The 24,656-nt window shown below is 36.2% G+C and overlaps 1 protein-coding gene across 1 annotated transcript in view; it reads left to right on the top strand.

Annotated features, from left to right (window-relative positions):
- The window catches only part of NUFIP1 (nuclear FMR1 interacting protein 1), a 49,143-nt gene extending 25,243 nt beyond the window's left edge, over positions 1 to 23,900 (top strand). The window contains exons 7-10 of the mRNA XM_032150809.2: positions 4,940 to 5,133; positions 14,403 to 14,519; positions 20,252 to 20,484; positions 22,612 to 23,900. Coding sequence (XP_032006700.1) covers positions 4,940 to 5,133; positions 14,403 to 14,519; positions 20,252 to 20,484; positions 22,612 to 22,728 — 661 coding nt within the window. The 3' untranslated portion in view covers positions 22,729 to 23,900. The remainder of the gene's footprint in view (positions 1 to 4,939; positions 5,134 to 14,402; positions 14,520 to 20,251; positions 20,485 to 22,611) is intronic.
- The last annotated feature ends 756 nt before the right edge of the window (positions 23,901 to 24,656 follow it).

Below are 24,656 nucleotides of genomic sequence, written 5' to 3'. Positions count from 1 at the left end.
CTCTGCAGTCTGGAAACTCTTTAAGGCTGTAAGCAAGGGCAGTTGCAGGGTTCACTATTCATTTATTTTCTGTCTTTCAGGGCTCACTGCTCTTGTTGCTTGATGCCCTGTGTCATAGAGACTGTTGTTTATTCATTTTGGCTAGTTTTTTGGTTATTTCAGGTAGGAGGATAAATTCAGTCCCTGTTACTTTATTTTGGCCAGAAACAGAAGTTCTTAATGGTATCTTTTATAAATAAAAATTTCAATTTTCATGAAGTCTGACTTATTAGTCTTTTATTTTTATGGTCAGTGCTGTGTGTGTTCTGCCTTAAAAAAAAGTTTTGCTTATTTGGAGATCATAAAACTATTTATTTATGTTTTCTTTTAGAAGATTTATTGCTTTGCCTTTCTGGTATATGTCTAGAATTAATTATTGTACATAGTGTAGGGTTTAAGGACCTTTAAAATTTTTTCACATATGAATTACAGTTGATCCAGCACTAATTGTTATACCATGCAAACCCCAACCAAAGTAACCTGGTATAACAATATTAATGCCAGACCAAATAGATGTTAAAGCAAGATGTGTTATTAGGGATAAATAGGAATATTTTGTAATGTTAAAAGAGTCAGTGCAACAAGAAGACATACCAATTCTAAATCTGTATGTGTCTAGAACATAGCTTTAAAATATGTAAAGTGAAAATTTTGAAACAAACACAACTCTTGAGCAGAGAGACAAAAATCCTATACAAAATGTTAGCAAATCAAATCTGGCAATATGTTAAAAGGATATAACATCATGACTAAATGGGATTTATTCCAGGAGCATGTTTATTTATCACATTAACACGGTGAAGGAGGAAAATGCTATTAACTTAATGAGTAAGGAAAACAGTTTGATAAAATGTACCACCTGTTCATAAAAAAGACGTATCAGCAAACTAGTAATAGAAAATGATTTCTTTACTCTAATAAAGAGTAATATCTATCAATACTCTGTAGCCACATCATACTTAATGGTGTAGTAGTGATCACTCCCTCACCTCCCCTAAGATTAGAAGCAAGATAAGGATGTCCAGTGTTACCACTTTTATAAATGAATTTAGCAAGGTTGCCAAATACATGTAAGATCAATATTTTTAAAATCAACTCTATTTCTATAAAGTAGCAACAAACAATTAAAAAGTGAAAATTTAAAAGATACCATTTAGAATAGCATCAAATGCCTAGTAATAAACCTAACAAAAGATTTGCAAGATTCTATGCTCAAAACTACAAAACATTGCTCAGAAAAATTCAAGGCCTGTATAAATGGAGCAATATATAATATTCATGGACTGGAGAACAATATAATTATCTTAATTCTCTCCCAAATCCAATTAATTACAGTCAAAATTCCAGGAAGTTTTTTTGTTGTTGTTGTTGTTGTTTTCGGTGGAGGAGGGATGGGGAGATTGATAAGCTTTAAAATTACAGTGTATCACTTAATGACAGGGATACATTCTGAGAAACGGGTTAGGCAATTTTGTCGTTATGAACATCATAGAGTATACTTAAACAAACTTAGATAATACAGCCTACCACACACCTAGGCTGTGCAGTAAAGCCTATTGCTCTTAGGCTACATCCCCATACTATGTGTTACTGTATCCAGTTGTAACACAATGCTAAGTATTTGTGTATCTAAATATAGAAAAGTTTCATTAAAATGCACCATTAAAGGCAAAAAATGGTATACCTGAATGGGACACTTGCCATGAATAGAACGTGCAGGACTGGAAGTTGCCTTGGGTGAGTCAGTGAGTGAGTGGTGAGTGAATGTGAAGGCCCAGGACGCTACTATACACTACTGTAGATATTATAAACATTGTACACATAGGCTACACTAAATTGTTTTAAGTAATTTTTTACTTTATGATGTTATGACATTACTGGGAATTATTTAGCTCTGCTATAATCTTATAGGACTACTGTCATATATGTGGTCCATTGTTGATCAAAATGTCATTATGTGGCGCATGATTGCATATGAAAATACAAAGGACCTAGAACAACAACTAAGAAAGCTAGCGTAATGAAGATAGTGTGGTGTTGTCCAAGGATAAATAGATAAATAGAGCAGAATAGAGCCCACAAACAGGTCCACTGAGAAACAATCACCTAACTTATGATAAATCTGGCAATATAATGCAGTGGAGAAAGGATTGTGTTTTCAACAACCTATTCCTTTTAAACTTTTTGTGTCTCTATATTTAAAGTGTATCTCCTATATATTATGTAATTTTGTCTTCTTAGTAATCCAAACTGAAAATCTTTGCCTTTTAACTAGTGCTTAGTTCATTTACATTTAATGTAATTCCTAATATAGTTGGGTTTTTAATTTGTTCTTCCTTTCTTGCCTTCTTTTGGATGGAATCTTTTTTTATTAATCTCCATTTTATGTATATCTACATTTTTGTTTACATTATGCCTTTGTAACTATTTTTAGATGGTTGATTAAATAAACTTTTCTTTTCAAATGATTGTCAAGTCGTGGTATAACAGAACTGCTCCCTTGAAGGTGAAATAGAGTGCAAATAACAGATATACTGCTTTCTCAATTAAGTCTTATGGATGTCATTAGTGAAGGATCTTCTTAACTCATTACTTATTAGTGAATACCTTAATGATGATCATTCGGAAGCTAGCTGTGGTCAGATGCTATAAGAGAAAAGATACAGGGAAGGCACCTGTGAATGGGAGCTCAAAGAAAGTGGCATCTCTTCATTATCCTTATGGGGCCAGTGGGCCGGAGGCAGAAACTAGACCTGTTTTCTTTGCAGTGACACTGTTAGGTTCTTAGCCTAACATCTGTGGATGGACATTGGAGATTGGTCCATGGCTTTCTGCAAAATTTGGACTATACATATATATTAATTTTTGTAATGAGATTCTCCAAGGGTTGTTATGACCCTAAAGGGATTAAAAATCTCTGGATTGCAGATATATAAATTAAACATGTTGATTTAACAAATTATTTCAAAAATGTTATGATAGTAAACTACCATTTATTAAGGGCTTAATGTGTTATCTTGTTCTGTGAAGTACTGTATTTATATTATCTTAATTCTATGTCCCTATAATTCCCATTCTATTTAAAGGAGTAAATAGGCTTAGGCATACAAATATTTGTACCACAGACACAGCCTATAAGTGACAAAGTTGAGATTTAGATGCAGATTTCTAATTATTTACTGCATCCTCAATTATCAATGAAAAATGAATTTTGCCTAATAAATAGCAAACTGTCAAAAGCCTATCTTTGCGAAAACTCAGTCCCACCAATGAATACCTTGTGTTATTGTCTACTATGAAGGAACTTTTTTTTAACTGTCTTCCCTGCCCCCGCACACACACACACACACACACACACACACACAGTTTGAATTAGAAGATGCTCACATAAATACGTGCTTTCTTTTTTTTTTTTTTTTCTGGAGACAGAGTCTTACTTTGCCCGGGCTGGAGTACAGTGGCACAATCTCGGCTCACTGTGACTTCCACCTCCCGAGTTTAAGCAATTCTTGTGCTTCAGCCTCCCGAGGAGGTGGGACTGCAGGCGCCTGCTACCACGCCCAGCTTATTTTTTGTATTTTAGTAGAGACGAGGTTGCCCAGGGTGGTTTCGAACTCCTGAGCTCAAGTGATCCACCCACCTTGGCCTCCCAAAGTGCTGAAATTAAAGGCGTGAGCCACCGCACCCGGCCAATACTTGCTTTCTTTCTAAAAGTGGTTGTAGCTGTTGAGAGGGCACTTGATTTGAGCTGGCTCTGAAATTGCAATAGGCTGATGTGTTGTGATAGGCCTATAAAGCAGAGAAAATAGTACCTGTCTTACCTATTTCAGAGGGTTCATGAAGGTCCAACAAGTCATATTTGTAAATGCTTCAGAAAATTTAACTCCTCAAAAATGAGTGGACAAGGCCAGGTGTAGTGGCTCACGCCTGTAATCCCGGCACTGTGGGAGGCTGAGGTGGGTGGATCACCTGAGGTCAGGAGTTTGAGACCATCCTGGCCAACATGGTGAAACCTTGTCTCTACAAAAATACAAAAATTAGCCAGGCTGATGGTGGGTGCCTGTAATCCCAGCTACTCGGGAGGCCGAGGCAGGAGAATTGCTTGAACCCAGGAGGTGGAAGTTGCAGTGAGCCAAGATCATGCCGTTGCACTCCAGCCTGGGCGACAGAGTGAGATTCCGTCTCAAAAGAAAATAAAATGAGTAGACAAGAGTGAACATACTTTATAAACTCTAAGAAACACTTTCAGCTGGGCGCGGTGGCTCACACCTGTAACCCCAGCACTTTGTGAGGCCAAGGTGGGCAGATCACGAGGTCAGAAGATCGAGATCATCCTGGCCAACATGGTGAAATCTTGTCTCTACTAAAAATACAAAAATTAGCTGGGTGTGGTGGCACGTGCCTGTAATCCCAGCTACTTGGGAAGCTAAGGCAGGAAAATCACTTGAACCTGGGAGGTGGAGGTTGCAGTGAGCCAAGATCACGCCACTGCACTCCAGCCTGGCGACAGAGCAAGACTCTGTCTCAAAAAAAAAAAAAGAAAAGATAAAAGAAACTTTCATGTACAATAGAAGAATGAAATAATGCTGCCAGTTAAATTGGCCTTTAATGATAATACGACGCAGCCCAATTTCAGAGGGATAACAATATGGGTAGAAATTTGCAGCATAGAATCAATAAGGTGTGGTATATTGTGGGGTGCTGTCCTTCTAAAGTTCTATCATAGGCTTCCCTGTCCTTGAAAGTCACTGGCATTTCTTTTATTTTGGTCTCTTTAATGTACTAGGCTACAAGTGATCGATTTTACAACTAGGTTTCTTTTGTATCTAGTAGTCTTTTTCAAAATTTTCTTGGAAGGTCCGTGCCTTTTATATTAAAAATTGCAATTTTCTTACTCCAGCAAGATGAAGGGGATGTCCAGACATTCACAAATGGCAAAGATCAGAAGTCCTGGCAAGAATCACAAATGGAAAAACGACAATTCTAGACAGAGAGCAGTCACTGGATCAGGCAATCACTTGTGTGATTTGAAGCCAGAAGGTCGACCTGAGGCAAATGCAGATCCTCTTGGTGTTTTGATAAACAGTGATTCTGGTAAGCTAAACAGGAAAGTAACGTATTTGTAAGTGTATAGACACTGATGCTGAAGTTGAGTATTCACAGCCTTGTTTGTGGAAAGTTGAATATCGAATGTAGAACAATGCAGAATGATGCTTTTGTGTTTGTTTTTAATAGGAGCATCTTGTTTAAAACGCCATTTCAGAACATCTTTTCTGAGTCTTGGGTGGGTACATGGGGCAGGGAGGCTATAGGAGAAAGGCTATATTTGCTGGATAATTTTCATTAGTATGATGTAATCTTAGAAATTTCTTAAGATTGTTTTGAATGTATTAATGCTGTACATTCAAATTTGCCCAAATATGTGGATTTTCCCTTTACCTATACAGCAGCAATTCTAATGGAAGTCAGTATACTTTATGCTACTGAGCATGAGCATGATCTCTGGGCAGAAGATACTAATTCATTATGTTTGATTAGTACTGTCTTCTTCAGAGCATAGATTATATTTATATATATTTGTTCTTGAATTTCCTCTAAAACGTATAGGGCAAGTTAACTTGCTTATTAGTTGAAAAATAAAAGCGTTAAAATGCTGCTGTCACATACAGATATCATTTAGCCTTTGAAACTCCATTTCTCTTCCTGAAAAATAAGATGTATATGTAAATATTTTTACTACCTTTTTCTCCAGTAACATTGTGAGGCTTTATCTAATTGCATATGCTTTGTACTGCAAAGGAATACCCAAAGATTATTAGTGAATGAACTGACATTAGTGACATTGTAGATTTGATTGTAGGCTGTTTAGCTTGGATGATGTTGGCTTCTATAATAATCACATGGCAAGTTTTTGAACTTATGAATGGCAAGAAAAGAGAGGATAACTAATTCGTTGACTGAATTAGGATGGAAAAAGATCATTGCATAAGGGAACATTAGGCTAAGTAGAAGATAAAATTTAATAACATTAATGATGATAAATTAATATCAACACATTGAATAAGGCACTTACTGAGCTCTATATGCTTTATATAGATGAAGTCTTCTTATGACAGCCTTTTACACATATACCGTTACTGTTTCCATTTTAGAAATGAGGAACATAGAGACTAAGTATGTTTATGCCATTGAAAGTAATAGTAAAAAATGCAGTTACTTTTGCATCAACCTAATAGTTTATCTTAGTCATTCTGCTCATTAGTGGCAGAATGAGAATTTGGACATATGAGTCTCACTCCGCCAGTACACTACACATCCTCTAAATATGAAGTCTGAATTTGTGTAAAAAAATATTGTTTGAATCTAGGATAGTTGAGACGTGAGAGAGAGCAAGAAAAAGGCAGATGATGTTTTGAGCCAGTGCTGAGTTTACTCTTCGGCACTGATTTTTTGTTTGCTTGTTTTCTTTCAAAAAATTTTAGAGAGAGCTCACGATGTGTGGCCTTGATGACAAAAGACCATCTGTACTTAAATATAAGCTTTTATGTCATTAAAACACTTAAAACACAAATGTGAAGACTACCATTATAATCAGTAAGTTACTAATTTGAAAATTATGTAATTCTTTTACTTTGTGCAATTTTCTAAATGAACACTTGAAGGACTCTAAGACTGATATTGGATAGTCTTTGTTGTTCTTCATTTTGTTAACTTAGCTTTGGTAGATGGTTAATTCTGTTTTCCCTTTTTTTAAAAAAAAAAAAGTATTTCAGTATATACTAATCTGGTAAAACACCAACTAAAAGATGATTGTATCTTGCTTCTATTTAAGCTTGTCTTAGTCCTCAGTAGATGCCTTAGACATGAGAAACAGTGGTAAATCCTGTCATCCTTATTGGTAGAAATAATTCAGTTGGATTCTGAGGAGCAGTTGAAAGAGAGATCTCAGGCTGGGCACGGTGGGTCATGCCTGTAATTGCAGCACTTTGGGAAGCTGAGGCAGGTGGATCAACTGAAGTCAGGAGTTCAAGACCAACCTGGCCAACATGATGAAACCCCGTCTCTACTAAAAATACAAAAATTAGCCGGCTGTGATGGCGCATGCCTGTAATCCCAGCTACTCGGGAGGCTGAGGCAGGAGAATCGCTTGAACTCACGAGGTGGAGGTTGCAGTGAGCTGAGATCGCACCATTGCTCTCCAGCCTGGGCAACAAGAGCAAAACTCGGTCTCAAAAAAAAAAAAAAAAAAAAAAAAAGAGAAATCTCAAATAATTTTGTTTTGGTTTAAATGTTGAAACCCTTACCTATAACGAGGGTCAAGGATGGGAACATGCCTGTTTCGAGTGTCAAAGATGAGAACATATATCTTGAATATAAAAATTACCCATATAAACTACAAATTTATAATTTTGAATATTTAAAAATTTATTGATTTTTATAATATTGTATTATAACCAAGGAAATCACAATGCCTAATGATCAAATTATGGTAGCTTAAGTTTGTAGGAAAGCTGTCATTTAAATTCACCTTATCCTTTACCTGGGATTTCCTCTGGACTTTGACATTTTCCAAATCTGTTTTAGACCAGGAGTTCTTAACCCCTGGGCCACAGACTGGTACCTGGTACAGTTCCTTAGCCTCTTAGGAACCCCAGTGGGGAGCGGGGATGGGGAGGCGGGGAGCAGCGAGCAAGCATGGCTTCATCTGTATTTACACCCATTGCCTATTGCCTGCCTTACTAACTGTGAGCTCCGCCTCCTGTCAGATCAGCAGCAGCATTAGATTCTCATAGGAGCATGAATCCTATTGTGAACTGTGTACGTGAGGGATTTAGGTTGTGTGCTCGTTATGAGAATCTAATGCCTGATTATCTGTCACTGTCTCCCATCATCCCAAGATGGGACTGTCTAGTTGCAGGAAAACAAGCTCAGGGCTCCCACTGATTCTACATTATGGTGCATTGTACAATTATTTTATATATTACAATGTAATAGTAATATAAAGTACACAGTAAATGTAATGTGCTGAATCATCCCGAAACCATCTCCAATCCACCCCCTACCCTCTGTCCTTGGAAAAATTGTCTTCCACAAAACTGGTCCCTCGTGCCAGAAAGGCTGGGGACCGTTGATTTAGGCCATAGGTTCTTTAACTTTTCACTGCAGGTATAGCTACAGACAATCTATCCCCCTGTTTTCATATGTCCTAAGTCAGGCTTGTCCAAAACTATGGCCCACGGGCCGCATGCAGCCAAGGATGGCTTTGAATGCAGCCCAACAAAAATTTGTAAACTTTCTTAAAATATGAGATTCTTTTGTGTGATTTTTTTTTTTAAGCTCATTAGCTGTTCTTAGTGTATTTTATGTGTGGCCCAAGACAATTCTTCCAATGTGGCCCAGGGAGGCCAAAAGATTGGACACCCCTGCCCTAAATATTCTCCACTCTCCAATATATGTTTTCCACTTGTTTGGAGGCAGCTTCTCTTACCTTGGGCAAGAGCCAGCCAACCTTAAAATCTGGTTATTCAAGTTGTCAGTGGCAGGCTAGCAGCCAGCATTGTGATAACATAACCCACTGTTCTCATATGGCAGTTGATACTTTTCAGCACTAAGCTCACTTTAATAATAAAGTTCTCCCTATTGCTTCCATTTTTTTGCCTTTTTCTGGCTCAGAACTTAATCCAGACATCAGCACTCACATTTTAAACAAGACTCAAGTTCTAGAGGATCTTCATAACTTTCAGGTCATGCTTGGAAAATCATTGCCTGAGTTCACCTTTTCTTTATTGTATTTGGTGCCATATGTACTCTCAGTAATTGTGCAGCTACTTTGAATTGAGAATTGATGTTGTTTTGATGGGAAAGCCTTTTATTTAAAGAAGTCTCCCAATTTATCAGTTTTGAGTGTGGCTTATTGTCTGTCATTAGATTTCCTTACTAGCATATTTTTTTATTTCCTTGTGTATTCTGCTGACTGGCCTAACTTAAGGATTGTTTTTTCTTTGTTTATTTTGGTATCTCATTAGTTAGCATCCAGTTCATTTTGTTGCCATTGTTTAAATATATATGCAACAAGTTTATGGCTTTCCTAGCTTGTAGTTTTAAACAGTAAGTCAGTTGTCTCAGCTAGGAAGAAAGTGGGTCAGTAAGGTGGCATTGAGCATCTGTGACTGAAGTGCCTCAGCATCCACAAGACAAAGGCAACCCAATTTATTAGTCATTTGTTGAAATATAGCTATTGTCATAGAACACTGGGACGTAAGTCTAACTATGCACTCACATTAACCTAGGTTGTTTTAAAGGTAGGCATTAAAATAAGAAAATAAGCTGGCCCAGCACATCAGGTGTCATGGATACCCATTGGTAACTGTCTTCTTTGAGAGTTGGAGACTATAAAGCAAAGTCCCTATTTTTGAGGGTAACTTTGAAAATATATTGCATTTTTTAAAGAATACTTAATTACAAATCTTGGGCTAGAGCATATAATTGTACTTTGCTCCATAAAGGCAATAGGAAATTGTGGGATGGGGGTTGGTGGGTGGGGGGTACGGATAAGTAAGTACAGAAACAAGTTACAGAAAGAAACCAGATAGGAAGCTTTTACAGCTGGTGTTTAGAGTGGACAAGACATTCAAAGGGCAATGTTATTTTGCTACTTTCCTTTCAGTGGGGATTTATAAGGTCCTGCGTTTGGCTTACCCAGCACTGTAATTCACTATAATGCCGAGGATTTCAAAGGAGTCTCCCTGCCTTCCAGAAACTCATAGTCTAAGGATAATTTTTAGATCATTGCATTAGATTTTTTTGGGGGGGGATGGTGGGAACAAGATGTGTATATACGAGAGAGAGAGGTGAGATTTACCCTAAGAAAAGTGTTGCTAATGTTTTAATGGTAAGAGAAATTGTTTGAGCTCGTATTTTATAAAAATGCTAAAGTCTGGTTTTATCGGATCAATTGCTGCTATCTCTATACCGGTATTTTCAGTTTAGAAAGATGTTTTAGCTGTTTTTATAAAATGAAGTTTCTTGAGTATTATTTTGTCAGCCAGTACAATGCCTTCAGCATAGTCTTTACTGATAGGTGCTAAAAATGCCTGCATTAGAACTACTAGGTAGATCCCAGGGACTTTTCTTTCTTTCTTTCTTTCTTTCTTTCTTTCTTTCTTTCTTTCTTTCTTTCTTTCTTTCTTTCTTTCAGATGAAAAGTTACTGTAGGAGATGTTCTGAGAGTGCCAAAAGGACAGTATTTTTCAAAGTGTTATTACATGTGGTTTGTCCCTTAAACATTTAACTGAGTGGAGAAGAAAAAATAGGGAAAGAGTTGTTTATTTGTGTGAATTTGTAACTTACCCTTTAGGTAAGTCAAGTATAGTGAGCTTTGACACTCCTAGGAGCAAGTACACCTAGCACTCTAATTGTGGTTTCCAAATACTGTTCTCCAGGTAAAGGAACTAGAGCCTGTTGGAGAAATGGCTGATTCTGGGGTTGGAACAGGGAAAATATAAGCTGAACCTAGAGCATCTCATAGCACCAGAAAGTAAGAAAATGCTCAAAAAATGTGAAGATGTGGGTATGTCAGAAGGATACTAGAAAGAGTTCCCAAGGGCCAAAGTTGGAACAATTGGTGCCACAAAATAAATAATAATAAATTATAACCCTCAGAATAGAATAAACACCCATGAGTCTATACTGATACGAGTGCCTAAATAAATAAATAAATAAATGTGGGGGAGGAGGGACAGGTCTTTCTTACAAAATAATTCTAATTATTAAACGTAGAAGAAATGAGAGAAACAGCAAGTCAGCATTAGAGCACCACAGTAATCATTGTTTTGGGCAAGATCCACTGATGAATGGTAAAATTAGTGGTGAATTGTTAAAATGAAACAATATTTGTTATAGCCTCAAAATATCTGCCCCCAAAATATTTATTAATTACAATAATTATTAATTACCATGGTTTTAACGTATGTCCAAAATTCTTTGATATTCCTTACTTGAGTTGAAGCTTAATTCTTCTTCCCTGGAGTGTGAGCTAAACTTAGTAACTCATTTCAAGAAATAGAATAATGAAAGAGAAAAATAGTAACTTTGTGGTAGAGAAAGCAGGCAGACCATCAAGTGGTCAAGGTCAACATTACCAGTAATAAGTCCTACTGATATCATGGACCTGGGTTGTGATGAGAAGGGCACATCTCTGTGGTATTCCTCCCCAAAATCCATAGCCTCAGTCTAATCTTCAAAAATGTCAGACAGACCCAAACTGAGGGACATTCTAAAAATACCTGACAATAATCTTCAAAGTATCAAGTTCATGAAAAACAAGGAAAGACTGAGAAACTGTCACAGATTTAGAGAAGATTAAGGAGTCATGACAACCGAATGCAATGTAGTATTGCAGATTGTATCCTGGAACAGAAAAAAGGATGTTAGTGGAAAAGCTGGTGAAATTACATTACAGTCTGTAATTTAAATACTAGTGTGGTACCAGTGTTAACTTCTTAGCTATCATAAAGTACTTTGGTTATGTCAGATGGTAACATTAGGGAAGCTGGATGAAGGATATATGGAGACTCTGTACTATCTTTGCAACATTTGTATAAATCCAAAATTGTTTCAAAATACAAAGTTTAAAAAAGAAGGGAGGAGGGAAAGGACATTAAAGCCTTGCGCTCTGCTTCATGAATTGGATTGTGAAGAATACAGTTTTCCAGAGTCAATTTCCCTTTGTTTTTATTTTTTTCTGTTATTTTCTGATTATAAAAGTAATACAGAAAATGTGGGAGCTGGGCATAGTGGCTCACGCCTGTAATCCCAGCAGTTTGGGAGGCCAAGGTGGGCAGATCACTTGAGGTAAGGAGTTCGAGACCAGCCTGGCCAACATGGTGAAACTCCGTCTCTACTAAAAATACAAAAATTAGCCTGGTGTGGTGGCAAGTGCCTATAATTCCAGCTACTCAGGAGGCTAAGGGGAGAATCGCTTGAACTCAGAAGGTAGAATGCACTGCACTCCAGCCTGGGCAGCAGAGTGAAACTCTGTCTCAAACAAAAACAAAAACAAAAAAACAGAATTATAAAGATGATTGAAGCTGAGTAAAATAATAGAGAATGGTGGTCAGAAAAGGGGATATGCGCTTTTATCTGAAGTGATCAGTAAAGGCATCTCTGATAAGGTGACATTAAGACATCTGAATGAAATGCGGGGCTGATACCTAAGGGAATAGCAGTCAAGGCAGAGAGACTGCCACAGTCACCCCAGCCTTTAGCGACCACAACCCTGATCAGTCAGCAGCCAGCAACATCAAGACAATGATACCCTCCATCAGCAAAAATATCACAACCTCCTGAAGTCTCAGATGAGTTTTAGCATTTTTTAGCAATGAAATATTTTTAAATTAAGGTACATTTTTAAAGACATAATGCTATTGCACACTTCATATGCCACGGTGTAGTATAAACATAACTTTTATATGCCCTGAGAAACCAGAAAATTTGTGTGACTTGCTTTATTGCCATATTCACTTGATTGCAGTGGTCTGGAACCAAATCCACAATATCTCCAAGGTATGATTGCATATCAAGTAACTGTTTGGAGTTTTACTATAAAAGGGAGGAAAGAAATGGAGCTATAGGTGGGAGACATTATTAGCATTATTGTGGACCGTAAAAACACTTTGATAGGATGGCTTCATTTTAAGAAGGCTTTATTTGTCTATCTCACTGATAACAATTTGGATTTGGAGTCAGATAGCCAGGCTTTAAATTTGACCCAACTGATTTATAGTTATCTTAAGGAAAAGTTACTCAAATTCTCTGGATGTTTGTTTCATCACTCATCACATACCTCATAAGGATTAGGTCAGATCATGCTTTTGAAGAGCATAATATTCAACTATTACTGTACTTTTTGTTACCTCTCTTTGAGTCTTGGAAATAAATGCTACAGTTTGGTCTTTCATCATTCAACCAATGAATGGAAAGTCTCCATACTAACACTGTGGTGGATTTCTGCTTAATCTACTACTAATTCACATAAACTTCATACTTTCCTTTCCCTTTATTAATCAAGGAGAAAAGGTAATTTAGCTTAAAATTGACAAGGAGTACTTTTATAGGTGTGATGGTGTGTAGTGAGGAGAGAGGATTTAGCTTCATCCAGCAGAAGGTGGCAGTTGAACATTCACATAGAAAAATATTCCCATTTACTACTGGCATGGTTTGGTTTCCCCTAGACTGGCTTGGTGAACATTAAATGCTTAGTCTTGAAACATGTTATATTGGTTTTGGGTTGAGTTGGTTAATTAAATAGACAAATTACTTATTGTCTTCAATGAGGCCTTATTTTTATTGGTTGTCTAGAATAGAGTTAATAGATTGTTAGAGCTGCCAAAAAGAAATGTAATAGGTGGTGTCCTGGGGCTACAACTAGGCTTGCTGGGCCTGGATCAGACACTTTACATTTGGCAGGCACTTTAGTATTATGCTTGGTAAATTCTCATGGTTGCCTTGTTTATTTAAGTACTTAGAAGTTTTAAATAATAAAAACTTTGGGTGGGCTGGTCACAGTGGCTCACACCTGTAATCCCAGCACTTTGGGAGGCCAAGGCAAGCTGATCAACTTGAGGCCAGGAGTTTGAGACCAGCCTGGCCAACATGGTGAAACCCCATCTCTACTAAAAATACAAAAAATTAGCTGGGCATAGTGGCACACGCCTGTGATCTCAGCTACTCAGGAGGCTGAGGTAAGATAATTGCTTGGGCCTGGCAGGCAGAGGTTATGGTGAGCCGAGATTATGCCACTGTACTCCAGCCTGTGTGACAGAGCAAGACTCTGTCTCTAAAAAAACTTTGGGTGGATTAATTTCAGCATTACTGTTTGACTAAGCCTATAGAATGCTTTGAATACTATTTGGATCCCAAAAAACAATCTTAAAAACAGTTAAAAGCATAGGTATTTTAATACTTCATTTATTTCTAAATCTAATTTTCAGAGGCAGTGATCCCAATCCAGTGAAGTTAAATAAAGTTTGGGCCTTCCTACTACCTGTAAATGAACAGCAAAGACTATGTAATTAAGTTAATTTAGAGTATACTCAGATTGTATAACCTGTGAAGCATGCTAAGTAACTGAGCTCTATATAGCTTCCTTTTCCCCCACTGTCTTCTCTGGGGCAAATGGTTTCTTGGCCCATGAAGATGTGTAAACCAAGGGGAAGTGTTTCTGGCCCCCTAGAATTAGTTTTTTGGAAAAATTAAGGAAATGATCAGAAATTACTTAATTTTCACTAACAAATGAGGGAGTGGGGGATGGTCAGCTTTTTTATGGTGGTAGATGTTTTGAATCTGACTTCTTTTCCCTTCAGAGTCTGATAAGGAGGAGAAACCACAACGTTCTGTGATACCCAAGGAAGTGACACCAGCCCTATGCTCACTAATGAGTAGCTATGGCAGTCTTTCAGGGTCAGAGAGTGAGCCAGAAGGTAAGTCATGGTGTGTGTTGTTAAAGGGTTTTGTTTTGTTGCTTTTTGCCTTTGGTGCATGCTGCGCATTAATAACATTCAGGATGTGCATTCTTTATTTGGTTTTCAAATTCCTTTTCCATTTGAATCAGAAGTAAAGTTAACATGGGTTAAAGGAACTCTGGAGTAATAAAGAAATGTGTTGCTACTCTGGGAATAAAAAAGCAAAAAATACAATATAATGAAAGAATAGGAAGGAAAAGAGAAAATACCCACTAACAGAATTGAAGAAAATTCTAAAAGAAATGGCAAAAAGAAAATTCATTTTTTTCTCTCTGCTCTCAAGAACCCTTGTTATAACGTGTTTATAGCATCTTTGGTAGATGGAGAGAGATCCTTTATGACAAAAAGTGTGATACAATTTTTTTAATGCATATAGGGCATTGTTCTTCCTAGAGCATATTTACATAAATTATCTCATTTGGAAAACACAGCAACCTTATACTTGTGTCTTCATTAGCTTGTGCATTTTAAAGGTCGGAAGAAATTGAATCTTTTCAAGAGTCTTTCTGAGAAGTCAGTAATGTTCAGGATACATGTCTTACCTTTAAAGAAGATGTTACAGATGGTAACATGTGAGGCTTCATTGTGAAATTTAATTGTGATAAACCAGTTTAATTTCCTTCAGCATCTCTTTCAGGGCTACTGAAGGAGCCGTGAGTAGGCTCTTGATCTGATGCAGTGTAGCAGTTTTTAATCCAAGGCTTATATCAATAATCCAGCATATGTTTAATGAATAAATCTATGTTCCACTATTGTGGATATCTGGCTCTGTGTGGTCATTTTATTTAGACTTTACCGGCCGTGAGAGAATTCATGTGTATGTCTCAGGACAAGATGTGTAATCAAAGTAGGAGCTGTACTGAGGATAAGAATACAGGTCTAAAAGTGTTCATATAGAATGAAGAGAAGATTCAAATGTAATTGGATGGGCCGGGCATGGTGGCTCTCGCCTGTAATCCCAACACTTTGGGAGGCTGAGGAGGGTGGATCACCTGAGGTCAGGAGTTCGAGACCAGCCTGGCCAACATGGTGAAACCCCATCTCTAGAAAAAATACAAAAGTTAGCCGGGCATGGCAGCGCGTGCCTGTAGTCCCAGGACCCAGGAGGCTGAGGCAGGAGAATTGCTTGAACCCAGGAGGCAGAGGTTGCAGTGAGGTGAGATTGTGCCACTGTACTCCAGCCTGGGTGACAGTGAGACTCCGGCTCAAAAAAAAAAAAAAAAGGAAATGTAGTTTGATGGAGATGGCAGCACTTTTAATGTTGACTAGGCTAGAGATAATCAATGTTTATGTATTTGGAAGATGTTGAATAAGGAGCCGTTAGGCTTTAATATGAAAAATGATGTTTATATGTATCTGTAACATGGGAAGTTTTTTCTTTTTTAAGTAGGCCATGGCTTACTATGGTAGCTTCTTAATAGCTACTTGAATTTTGAAATATAAGCTACTTTGGCTTTATCTGAGTATTCCTTAACAGATGGTTGCCTCATTTTAATTTTAAGAAAAACAGCATTTTTTTGTGCTCTTGTTTCTCATACATTGGTATGAAGATGGAGTTATTCTTTAAACACATACTACGTTTCCTACTTATCAGTTGTATTCTTAACAGGTGATAGCAAAGAAAACTATTACCAGAATTACAGAATCCCATAAAAACAGGCGAGACTAATGCTTGCTTCTGTGTTTCTTAAGATGGAACAGTATTTTTATACTCATGTCTTAATTTTGAGACTGCCATCATTTTAAATTGGAAGAAAGGAAACTGGAAGGGATCTTTGAGATCACCTCTTTATTTTATAGAACCTTAAGCATAGAAAGGATAAGCTTGGTTGGGCACAGTGGCTTATGCCTGCAGTCTCAGCACTTTGGGAGGCCGAGGCAGGTGGATCACCTGAGGTCAGGAGTTCAAGATCAGTCTGGTCAAATGATGAAACCCCATCTCTACTAAAAATACAAAAATTAGCCTGGCGTGGTGGTGTGCGCCTGTAATCCCAGCTACTCGGGAGGCTGAGGCAGGAGAATTGCTTGAACCCAGAAGGCGGAGGTTGCAGTGAGCCAAGATCGCACCACTGCGCTCCAGCCTGAGTGACAGAGTGAAACTCCATCTCAAAAAAAAAAAAAAAAGGAATAAGGTTGGCAAACTGGTATGTAGCAGACCTGACATATAGGTTTAGAGACTTAAAAGTCCAAAGAAACCAACTTTCATTGCCTTCCATTATAGTCTTTCTCTCTTTGGCATTTACTGTCATCCTGCACAGTAATGCCTAGATTTTTCTTTTATAGATAACAAAGGATATTATCTGTTAAACTATATATATGATTTTGTATGAATATATTTGACCAATTGTTAAAATGTCCTGCTTTAAGGAAAAAACCCTTGCTTCACATTCCTGTCTTAAGAATTATTTTATATAGTTTGAATTCAGCTTTATTAAGCCATCCAGGTCACTAGCAAATTTCTAGCTTTCAGTATTAATTCTGGGCTCTAGGACGGGATATTGACACATAGGGAGTTTTAAATAAATAAACCAAGGAAACAAAGTGGTCTTTTAACCATGAAATAGTATCTAGAAGGCTGCTTATTTACCTGGATTCTAAGCATATAGGAACAATCTGTTTCTTCCTAACAGAGTTTAACAATTGTGTCTTCATAATTAAGATCTGTCTTGACTTAAGAATTTGCATGAAAGTGTTTGGAATCTTAAACATGGATAGCATTTTTCTGGAAAGATATTTAAACAAGGAAAGGGTCCCTCAAGTAAGACTGAAGCAAAGGAAGAGGTAATATTCACATCAGGGTCTGTAAGAATCACTAGGATACAAATTTAATAAGAAATACTTCCAAATGGGTTGGTTTAATAGCTATTCTGCATGTTAGCATTTTAGCATTTTTTTTTTAACTCTATTAGAATTTAAGCAGTTTTACAACTCCCCAAAATTATGTTTCCTCAAACTGATTTAGCTATGATGGGGAGATTTCCAAATTAAAGACTATTTCAGAAGGCCACAAACCAAAAAGGGTGTTAAATGTTTGATAGAACTGAATGAGCTATATTTAAATTTTAATTGGTGAACATTACATTAATATATGATACTTAGCTGGGAAATGTTGTAAATCTCAAGAAAGAGAAAAATATAAATGTTAGTCCCCGTCCTCATTTCTTAGCAGAAAATTGACAATTATAAGTTCTGATTCATTTGACTTTGTGTTCCTGAATTGAGTGATCGATACTTGAGGGGAAGGAAATAATAGAAAATAGTGTCCTGGTTTTTCTTATTTATCATCTCTATTTTATAGATGAAGAGATTTAGGTAGAGATAAGTAGCTTGCCCAAAGATCACACAGCTAGTAAATGATGGAACCAGGATTTGAACCTAACAGTCTGGCACCAGAGTCTGCTTTTAACACTTGTCCCTATACTTCTTTTCAAATATAATTTCTACATTCAGTCCTATGTAATGTTTGAGTATTATGGGTTTTGCCACTCTTGTCTAGGCAATGGAACCCTGTCTCCCAACTTCTAGAATAGAATTCTTTATATCATATCACACTGATTCATAGTAAGTAAATAGTATAACCATTGGGGAGTGGGGAGAGGTGAAGATTCTGAGCTTAAAATTTGTGAATTTTCAACTGTTCATATGGTTTTTCTCCTTTATTCTGTTAATAATGGTGAAACGTCAATTGATTTTCAAATGTCAAACCAGCCTGTATTCCCAGGATAAAATCTACTTGGTCATGGTCTATTACCCTTTTAATACATTGATGGATTTGATCTAATATTTTATTAAGGAGTTTTGCATACATGTTCATGAGGGATATTGGTCTATGGTTTTCTTTTATTGTAATAGATTTGGTATGAGTAGGGATCTATTTCCTCCTTTTTTTTAAGGGTTTGTGTAGGATTCCTGCCAGTTTTTCTTCTTGTTTCTTGTTTGTAAAATTCAGTAGTGAAGCCATCTGGACCTGGCATTTTGTTTTTGGGAAAGTTTTAAATTATGAATTAAATTTCCTTAATAGGTCCAGAACTATTCATATTTTCCTATTTCTTCTTGAGTGGGTTTTGATGATTTGTGTTTTTCAAAAGAATTTGCTTCACCTAAGTTGTTAATTTATTGGTATATAGTTCATAATATTTCCTGTGATATCTGTAGGATCTATAATGATGTCCTCTTTTATTTCTCAAGTTGTTAATTGATTTTTTTTCTCTTTTTCTCAAAAAGTCTTGGTGCATTTATTAATTTTATTAATCTTTTCAAAGAACCAACTTCTGGCTTTGTTGGTTTTTTTCTGTTGTCATTGATTTTCACTCTAATCCACTGATTTTCACTTTTTAGTATTTCCTCTTTCCTCAGACCCTACCACATTACAGTAGAAGCTTAGATAATTGATTTTAGACTTTTCTCATTTCTAATTTAAGCATTGAAAGCCATAAATGTACCTTCATGAACTGCTTTAGCTGTAGTCCACAAATATGATACATTATGTTTTCATTTTTATTTATTTCAAAATATTTCCTAATCTTATGATTTGTTCTTTAACTCATGGTTTATTTAGAAGTGTGTTGTTTAGTTTCTAAATATTTGGGGATTTTCTAGCTAGTTTTCTGTTAATGATTTTAGTTTAATTCTGTTACAGTCAGAAAACATACCTCTATACTTTCAATTTCTTCAATTTATTGATACTTATTTTATGGCCCAACACAAGGTGAATGTTCATATGAACTTGTCAAGAAAATATATTAGGTCAGGTGTTCTTTGTCAATTTGAGTTAATTGTTAGCGGTATTCTGTATCCCTATGAATTTTCTGTCCAATTTTTCTTTAATTACTGAGATTGGAATGTTCAAGTATTCAATCATAATAATGGATTTGTCTACTTCTCAGTTCCATCAGTTTTTGCTGCAATGCATATTGAAAATCTGTTCTTAGGTGTTATTCTTTGTCTTGTTGACGAATTGACCCCTTTAGCATTATGAACTGTTCCTCTTTATCCCTGGTGATGCTCACTGTTCTGAAGTCTTTTTTGTCTGACATTAATACAGCCTTTCCAGCGTTCATGCAATTGGTATATGCTTGGTATCTTCTTTCATCTTTGTAACTTCTGTGTTTTACTTTTTAGGAGTTGGTCTGCAGTTTATAGTATGCAGCTTAACTTTTCATAGTGTACTTTCAAATGATATTATCTACTTCACATGTAATTTAAGAATTTTACAGTGTACACTACTTACATATTCCTTCTGCCTTCCTTTTTACTATTGTTGTCATAGATTTTATTTCTATAGATGTTATAAATTCCACATACACTTAATATTTTTGCTTTAGTTTTAAAATTTTTCCAGTGAGGAAAAAAAAGTCTTTTATATTTATTCACATATTTACTTTTTCCAGCACTTATCCTTCCATTGTATAGATCCAAGTTTCCATCTGGCATTATTTCCTTCAGAGAGATCACTTTCTGTAGCTCTTCATGGTAGTCTCCTAATTTTTGGTAGTTACAGCTTCCAATTTGAAAAATACTAGAATACATTATAAATGCCTTGCAAAAATCTTTCATAGTTTTAAATTATTAAGTGAACAATATTATGGCTAGGAGGATTATTATGGATTTGTTGGTTGCTTTTGAAAGGTCTACCTGTTTTGTTTTGTTTTGTTTTGTTTATTTTTGTGTTTGTTTTTCATCACTCTCAGAAACTCCCATCAAGACTGAAGCAGACGTTTTGGCAGAAAACCAGGTTCTTGATAGCAGTGCTCCTAAGAGTCCAAGTCAAGATGTTAAAGCAACTGTTAGAAATTTTTCAGAAGCCAAGAGTGAGAACCGAAAGAAAAGTTTTAAAAAGACAAACCCTAAGAGGAAAAAAGATTATCACAACTATCAAACGTTATTCGAACCAAGAACACACCATCCATATCTCTTGGAAATGGTAAATTATTTTTCTTTAGGTTCTAATCTTTGTGTTCTCACGTCATAAAGATAGAGCCACAGGGGTGTGTGTGTGTGTGTGTGTGTGTTTTAAGGTTACCAGAGACACATTGACCTTGGAGACTTTGTATCTTAATTCTGCAGCTACATTTGGCATATAGCTGGTATATTCAGTGAATGTGGAATAATGTAATTTTTACAACCACTTAAAATAAATTTAGGTTTCACTAGTTGGTAAGGAAATATCTATTGAGGTTTATTGACTTTCTTTTAAGTTTCCAGTGAAAGCACAGCTAAAAGTACAAAGGCAAGCTGAAGGGAAAAAAAGATTTTTAGTACAAATGTCTATTGGGAACCACACCATAACAAAAAGGCAAGGCCTAAGGTTTTCTGACAATTCTCATTTGTTATCTTCTGGGATTGTCTTCCTTCCCTCCCTCCTCCACTTTTTTTTTTTTTTTTTTTTTTTTAGAGTTGAGGTCTTGCTTTGTCACCCGAGCTGGAGTGTAGTGGCGTGATCATAGCTCACTACTACCTCGAATTCCTGGGCTCAAGTGATCCTGCTGCCCCAGCCTCCCAAGTAGCTGGGACTATGGGCATGCACTACCATGCTAATTTTTTTTCTTTGTATACCTTTATTTATTTGTGTTTATTCTGTGCATTCGTGGCTTTATTCTCAGCATTATGTGCTCAAAAATCTAATAGCTGCCTTCAAATTATAAAGAGGAAGCAATGCATGTTCGAGTTCTCAGTAGTGGACATGAAGCTGTTCGAAGATCAAAGATTTTCATGTCTAAGCGATAAAAGTATTTTACATTTTTTAGTGGAGTTATAAAACTGTTGACATTCTATGAAAAGTCTGTTTGGTTTTGACTTACAAGTTAAGTACTTATTTTGTAGCTAAAGTGTTCAGTGGCTACACTCTTGAGTTACCACATGTAGCACAGTTGCTTCCTATTAAAATGGATCTGAAATAATACGCTCCATTTTGTATATATAGTAAATTACATTTTAAAAAGTTACCTTATAATTGGTAAATTAAGTGAGCTTTCCACTGAAAGTTTCTGTATGATGTGTCTGAACTCTATCAATAACATCAGAAAATAAAATAAATTCCTTTTTGGCAAACTACATGTGATTCCTTGATTATGTGCATGTTCTAAATACCAGGGATTTTTAGCTTTCTTTTAATTACAATAAGCACAAAAATGGAAAGTTATAAAAGTCAAGGAATGTTGGAATTTTTTACTGCTATTTTCATTGTTACATGTAAATAGATGTACTTATCAATTTCTAGACTGCTTATGAATTTGGGTTAAAGAATTGCAGACTTTTTAGCCGGGCATAGTGGCACACACCTGTAATCCCAGCTACTCGGGAGGCTGAGGCAGGATAATTGCTTGAACCCGGGAGGCAGAGGTTGCGGTGAGCTGAGATTGCACGATTGCACTCCAGCCTAGGCAACAAGAGTGGAACTCCGTCTCCAAAAAAAAAAAAAAAAAAAGAATTGCAGATGTTTAAACCTATTTTCCTGTTCTATGCTAGATACTCTTAGAGAGGACTCCAAATATAAGCGTTAGTACTGTTTAAAAAGCTAGATAGTCTTGGCCGGGCACGGTGGCTCATGCCTGTAATCCCAGCACTTTGGGAGGCTGAGGCAGGTGGATCACGAGGTCAGGAGATGGAGACCATCCTGGCTAACATGGTGAAACCCTGTCTCTACTAAAAATACAAAAAATTAGCCGGGTGTGGTGGCGGGCGCCTGTAGTCCCAGCTACTCGGGAGGCTGAGGCAGGAGAATGGCGTGAACCCAGGAGGTGGAGCTTGCAGTGAGCCGAGATCCCGCCACTGCACTCCAGCCTGGGCGATAGAGCAAGACTCCGTCTCAAAATAAATAAATAAATAAATAAATAAATAAATAAATAAATAAATAAATAAATAGCTAGATAGTCTTGATGTAAATTAAAAGGACATGTTCTTGCATTGTTTTTTAGCAAAATAGTGAATATAATACATATCTCTTATTGTTCTGTCTTCTTTATATGGAGAGGGTACATGCAATATTTTAGATTGTATTTCTCAGATATAGTTTATTTACCAGCTCATCTTCTTTTAAATTGTGTTTTAGCTTCTAGCTCCGGACATTCGACATGAAAGAAATGTGATTTTGCAGTGTGTTCGATACATCATCAAAAAAGACTTTTTTGGACTGGATACTAATTCTGCAAAAAGTAAAGATGTATAGGTGTCTGGTGTTTCAGCATACATAACTGAAGCATGTGAAACAGTATCATCCTCGTTAGTAGAGGAAAATCAAAACCTTTTTTCCCTCAAAACTGGATTTGTAATTAAATTGTAAGCCTCATAGGATGTATGTTGGAATTTTAAGTCTTTCCTTTGGTTCTATGCAAATAAATACATAACTGATTTTTAAGACTGTGTCTGTATTGTTGGGATTGAATCTAGTATTTGCTGGGAGAATTTTTTCTTTGTATTTATTTTAATGTATTGTTCTTATGTAAGAATGACTGATGTGTCAGTTAAGAATTGAAGATAGGTTTAGCAGTAAAGAAGAAAGCTTTTAAAAGGATTGATTCAGCTAAGCAAAGTTGGGCAGAGAAATACAGCCATTTTGTTTTTAATGCAGAAAAGGAAGATGTTCTGTAGCAAGGGGGAATATTTTAAAAATAAACCAGATCAAATTAATGCAATCAGAAGGTTTCGAAATGTAAATATTCCTTAAGACATGTTTAAATTCACCTACTAGCATGACTTACATAGCTCAAATATTGAATGTTTAAAATATTAATACAGATGGGGCCTCTGTTTATGTTTAGATACAATTGAAGTACTTAATTGAAGCTTTTTAAAAATTGTAAAGTAAGTGAAAGCTACTGAGATCTTTTTGTCTTCTGTAATACCAGGGAATTTGAGCTTGTGTTCTAGTCATTGTACTAGCTGTAGCTATTGGTCTGCCCTTTTGACATACAGCTAAAAGGGACTAAATTTTAAAAAAATTAGTCTGTTATAGTTGAAGATTAATTTTTCCTAACATTGTGATTATTGAAGTTCATGAATCTTGCTGTCAAGGAAGAAGGGTAAGAAAGCTGATAGCTCCTCCATGTTGGTAAAATCCTCTCGAGAATCTTGGAACACCTGGCATGTGACCCTAGTGACGTCACAGACCTGAGATGAAGATTCATGTTTAGCCAGTGTTTTCCAGCCTTGTACCCACCATACAGATCTGTTTATTCTGTTTCACCCTACTCCTCCAGTGAGCCCCATATTTTGGGAAATTATCTGCCTCATACATTAACTAATTCAATTCATATTAACACTGTTGAGTGCTTACTCTTTGTACCTCTATTGTGCCTATATTAAAGGTATACAAATAAATAAGGCCATGTCTGACTTCAAGGAACTCAGTTTAATTTTGATATATTCAAAGATGTGATTCCCAACCAACTCATCAGGATGAAGTAACTAGTGTTACAACTGAGTTGATATTCTAAAATATAACACAGTTTGTACTTTTATTACTAGTTAGCATACACATTTTATAGGCTTATGGTTAATAAATGAATTTACGGACTCCTGGACTACTTTCATTGATGACCATATCTCCAGGGATGTTGTTGATCCCCACACTGCCTTAAGGTGTATTATATAAACAGTTTTATTTTCCATTTTTCATGTTTCCTGATAATAAATGTATTTAGGACTGAAAATACTCCTGAGTACTCCCTTGGCTGTATGTCTGACAGTCTTTAGCTATAGTGACTATTGTTTATTTTTAATGGGTATTTCAGATTCCAAGTGTATTTAAAATTTCTAAGGAGATATAGCCTGTATGGTTTCTACTTTATGGAATTATATGGTCAATATTTGTAAATATTCTATGAGTTTTGGGTGGGTAGAGGGGTGCTTTGCCTGTGTTGGTTACAGGTTTTTTTGGATTTAGCTTGTTAATTGTTCAGACTTTCTGCCTTCTACATGCCTATCTTATTGTTCATTTAATCAATTTCTGAAATGTAAGCATTACATGACTATTGGTGAGTTGTGCCTTTTATAACTGAAATACTTTACTTTTTCTCATATCCTCCATAATTGACTTCTATTTTCCTTAATCAAACCAGCTCTGGGAAATTTAATACATTTATATTAATTGAGATT

This window comes from Hylobates moloch, unplaced genomic scaffold, assembly GCF_009828535.3.
Source record: "Hylobates moloch isolate HMO894 unplaced genomic scaffold, HMol_V3 SCAFFOLD_4, whole genome shotgun sequence".
NCBI lineage: Eukaryota > Metazoa > Chordata > Mammalia > Primates > Hylobatidae > Hylobates > Hylobates moloch.
The sequence above is the reverse complement of the archived record's forward strand: the minus strand, read 5'-3'. Positions and strand labels throughout refer to the sequence as shown.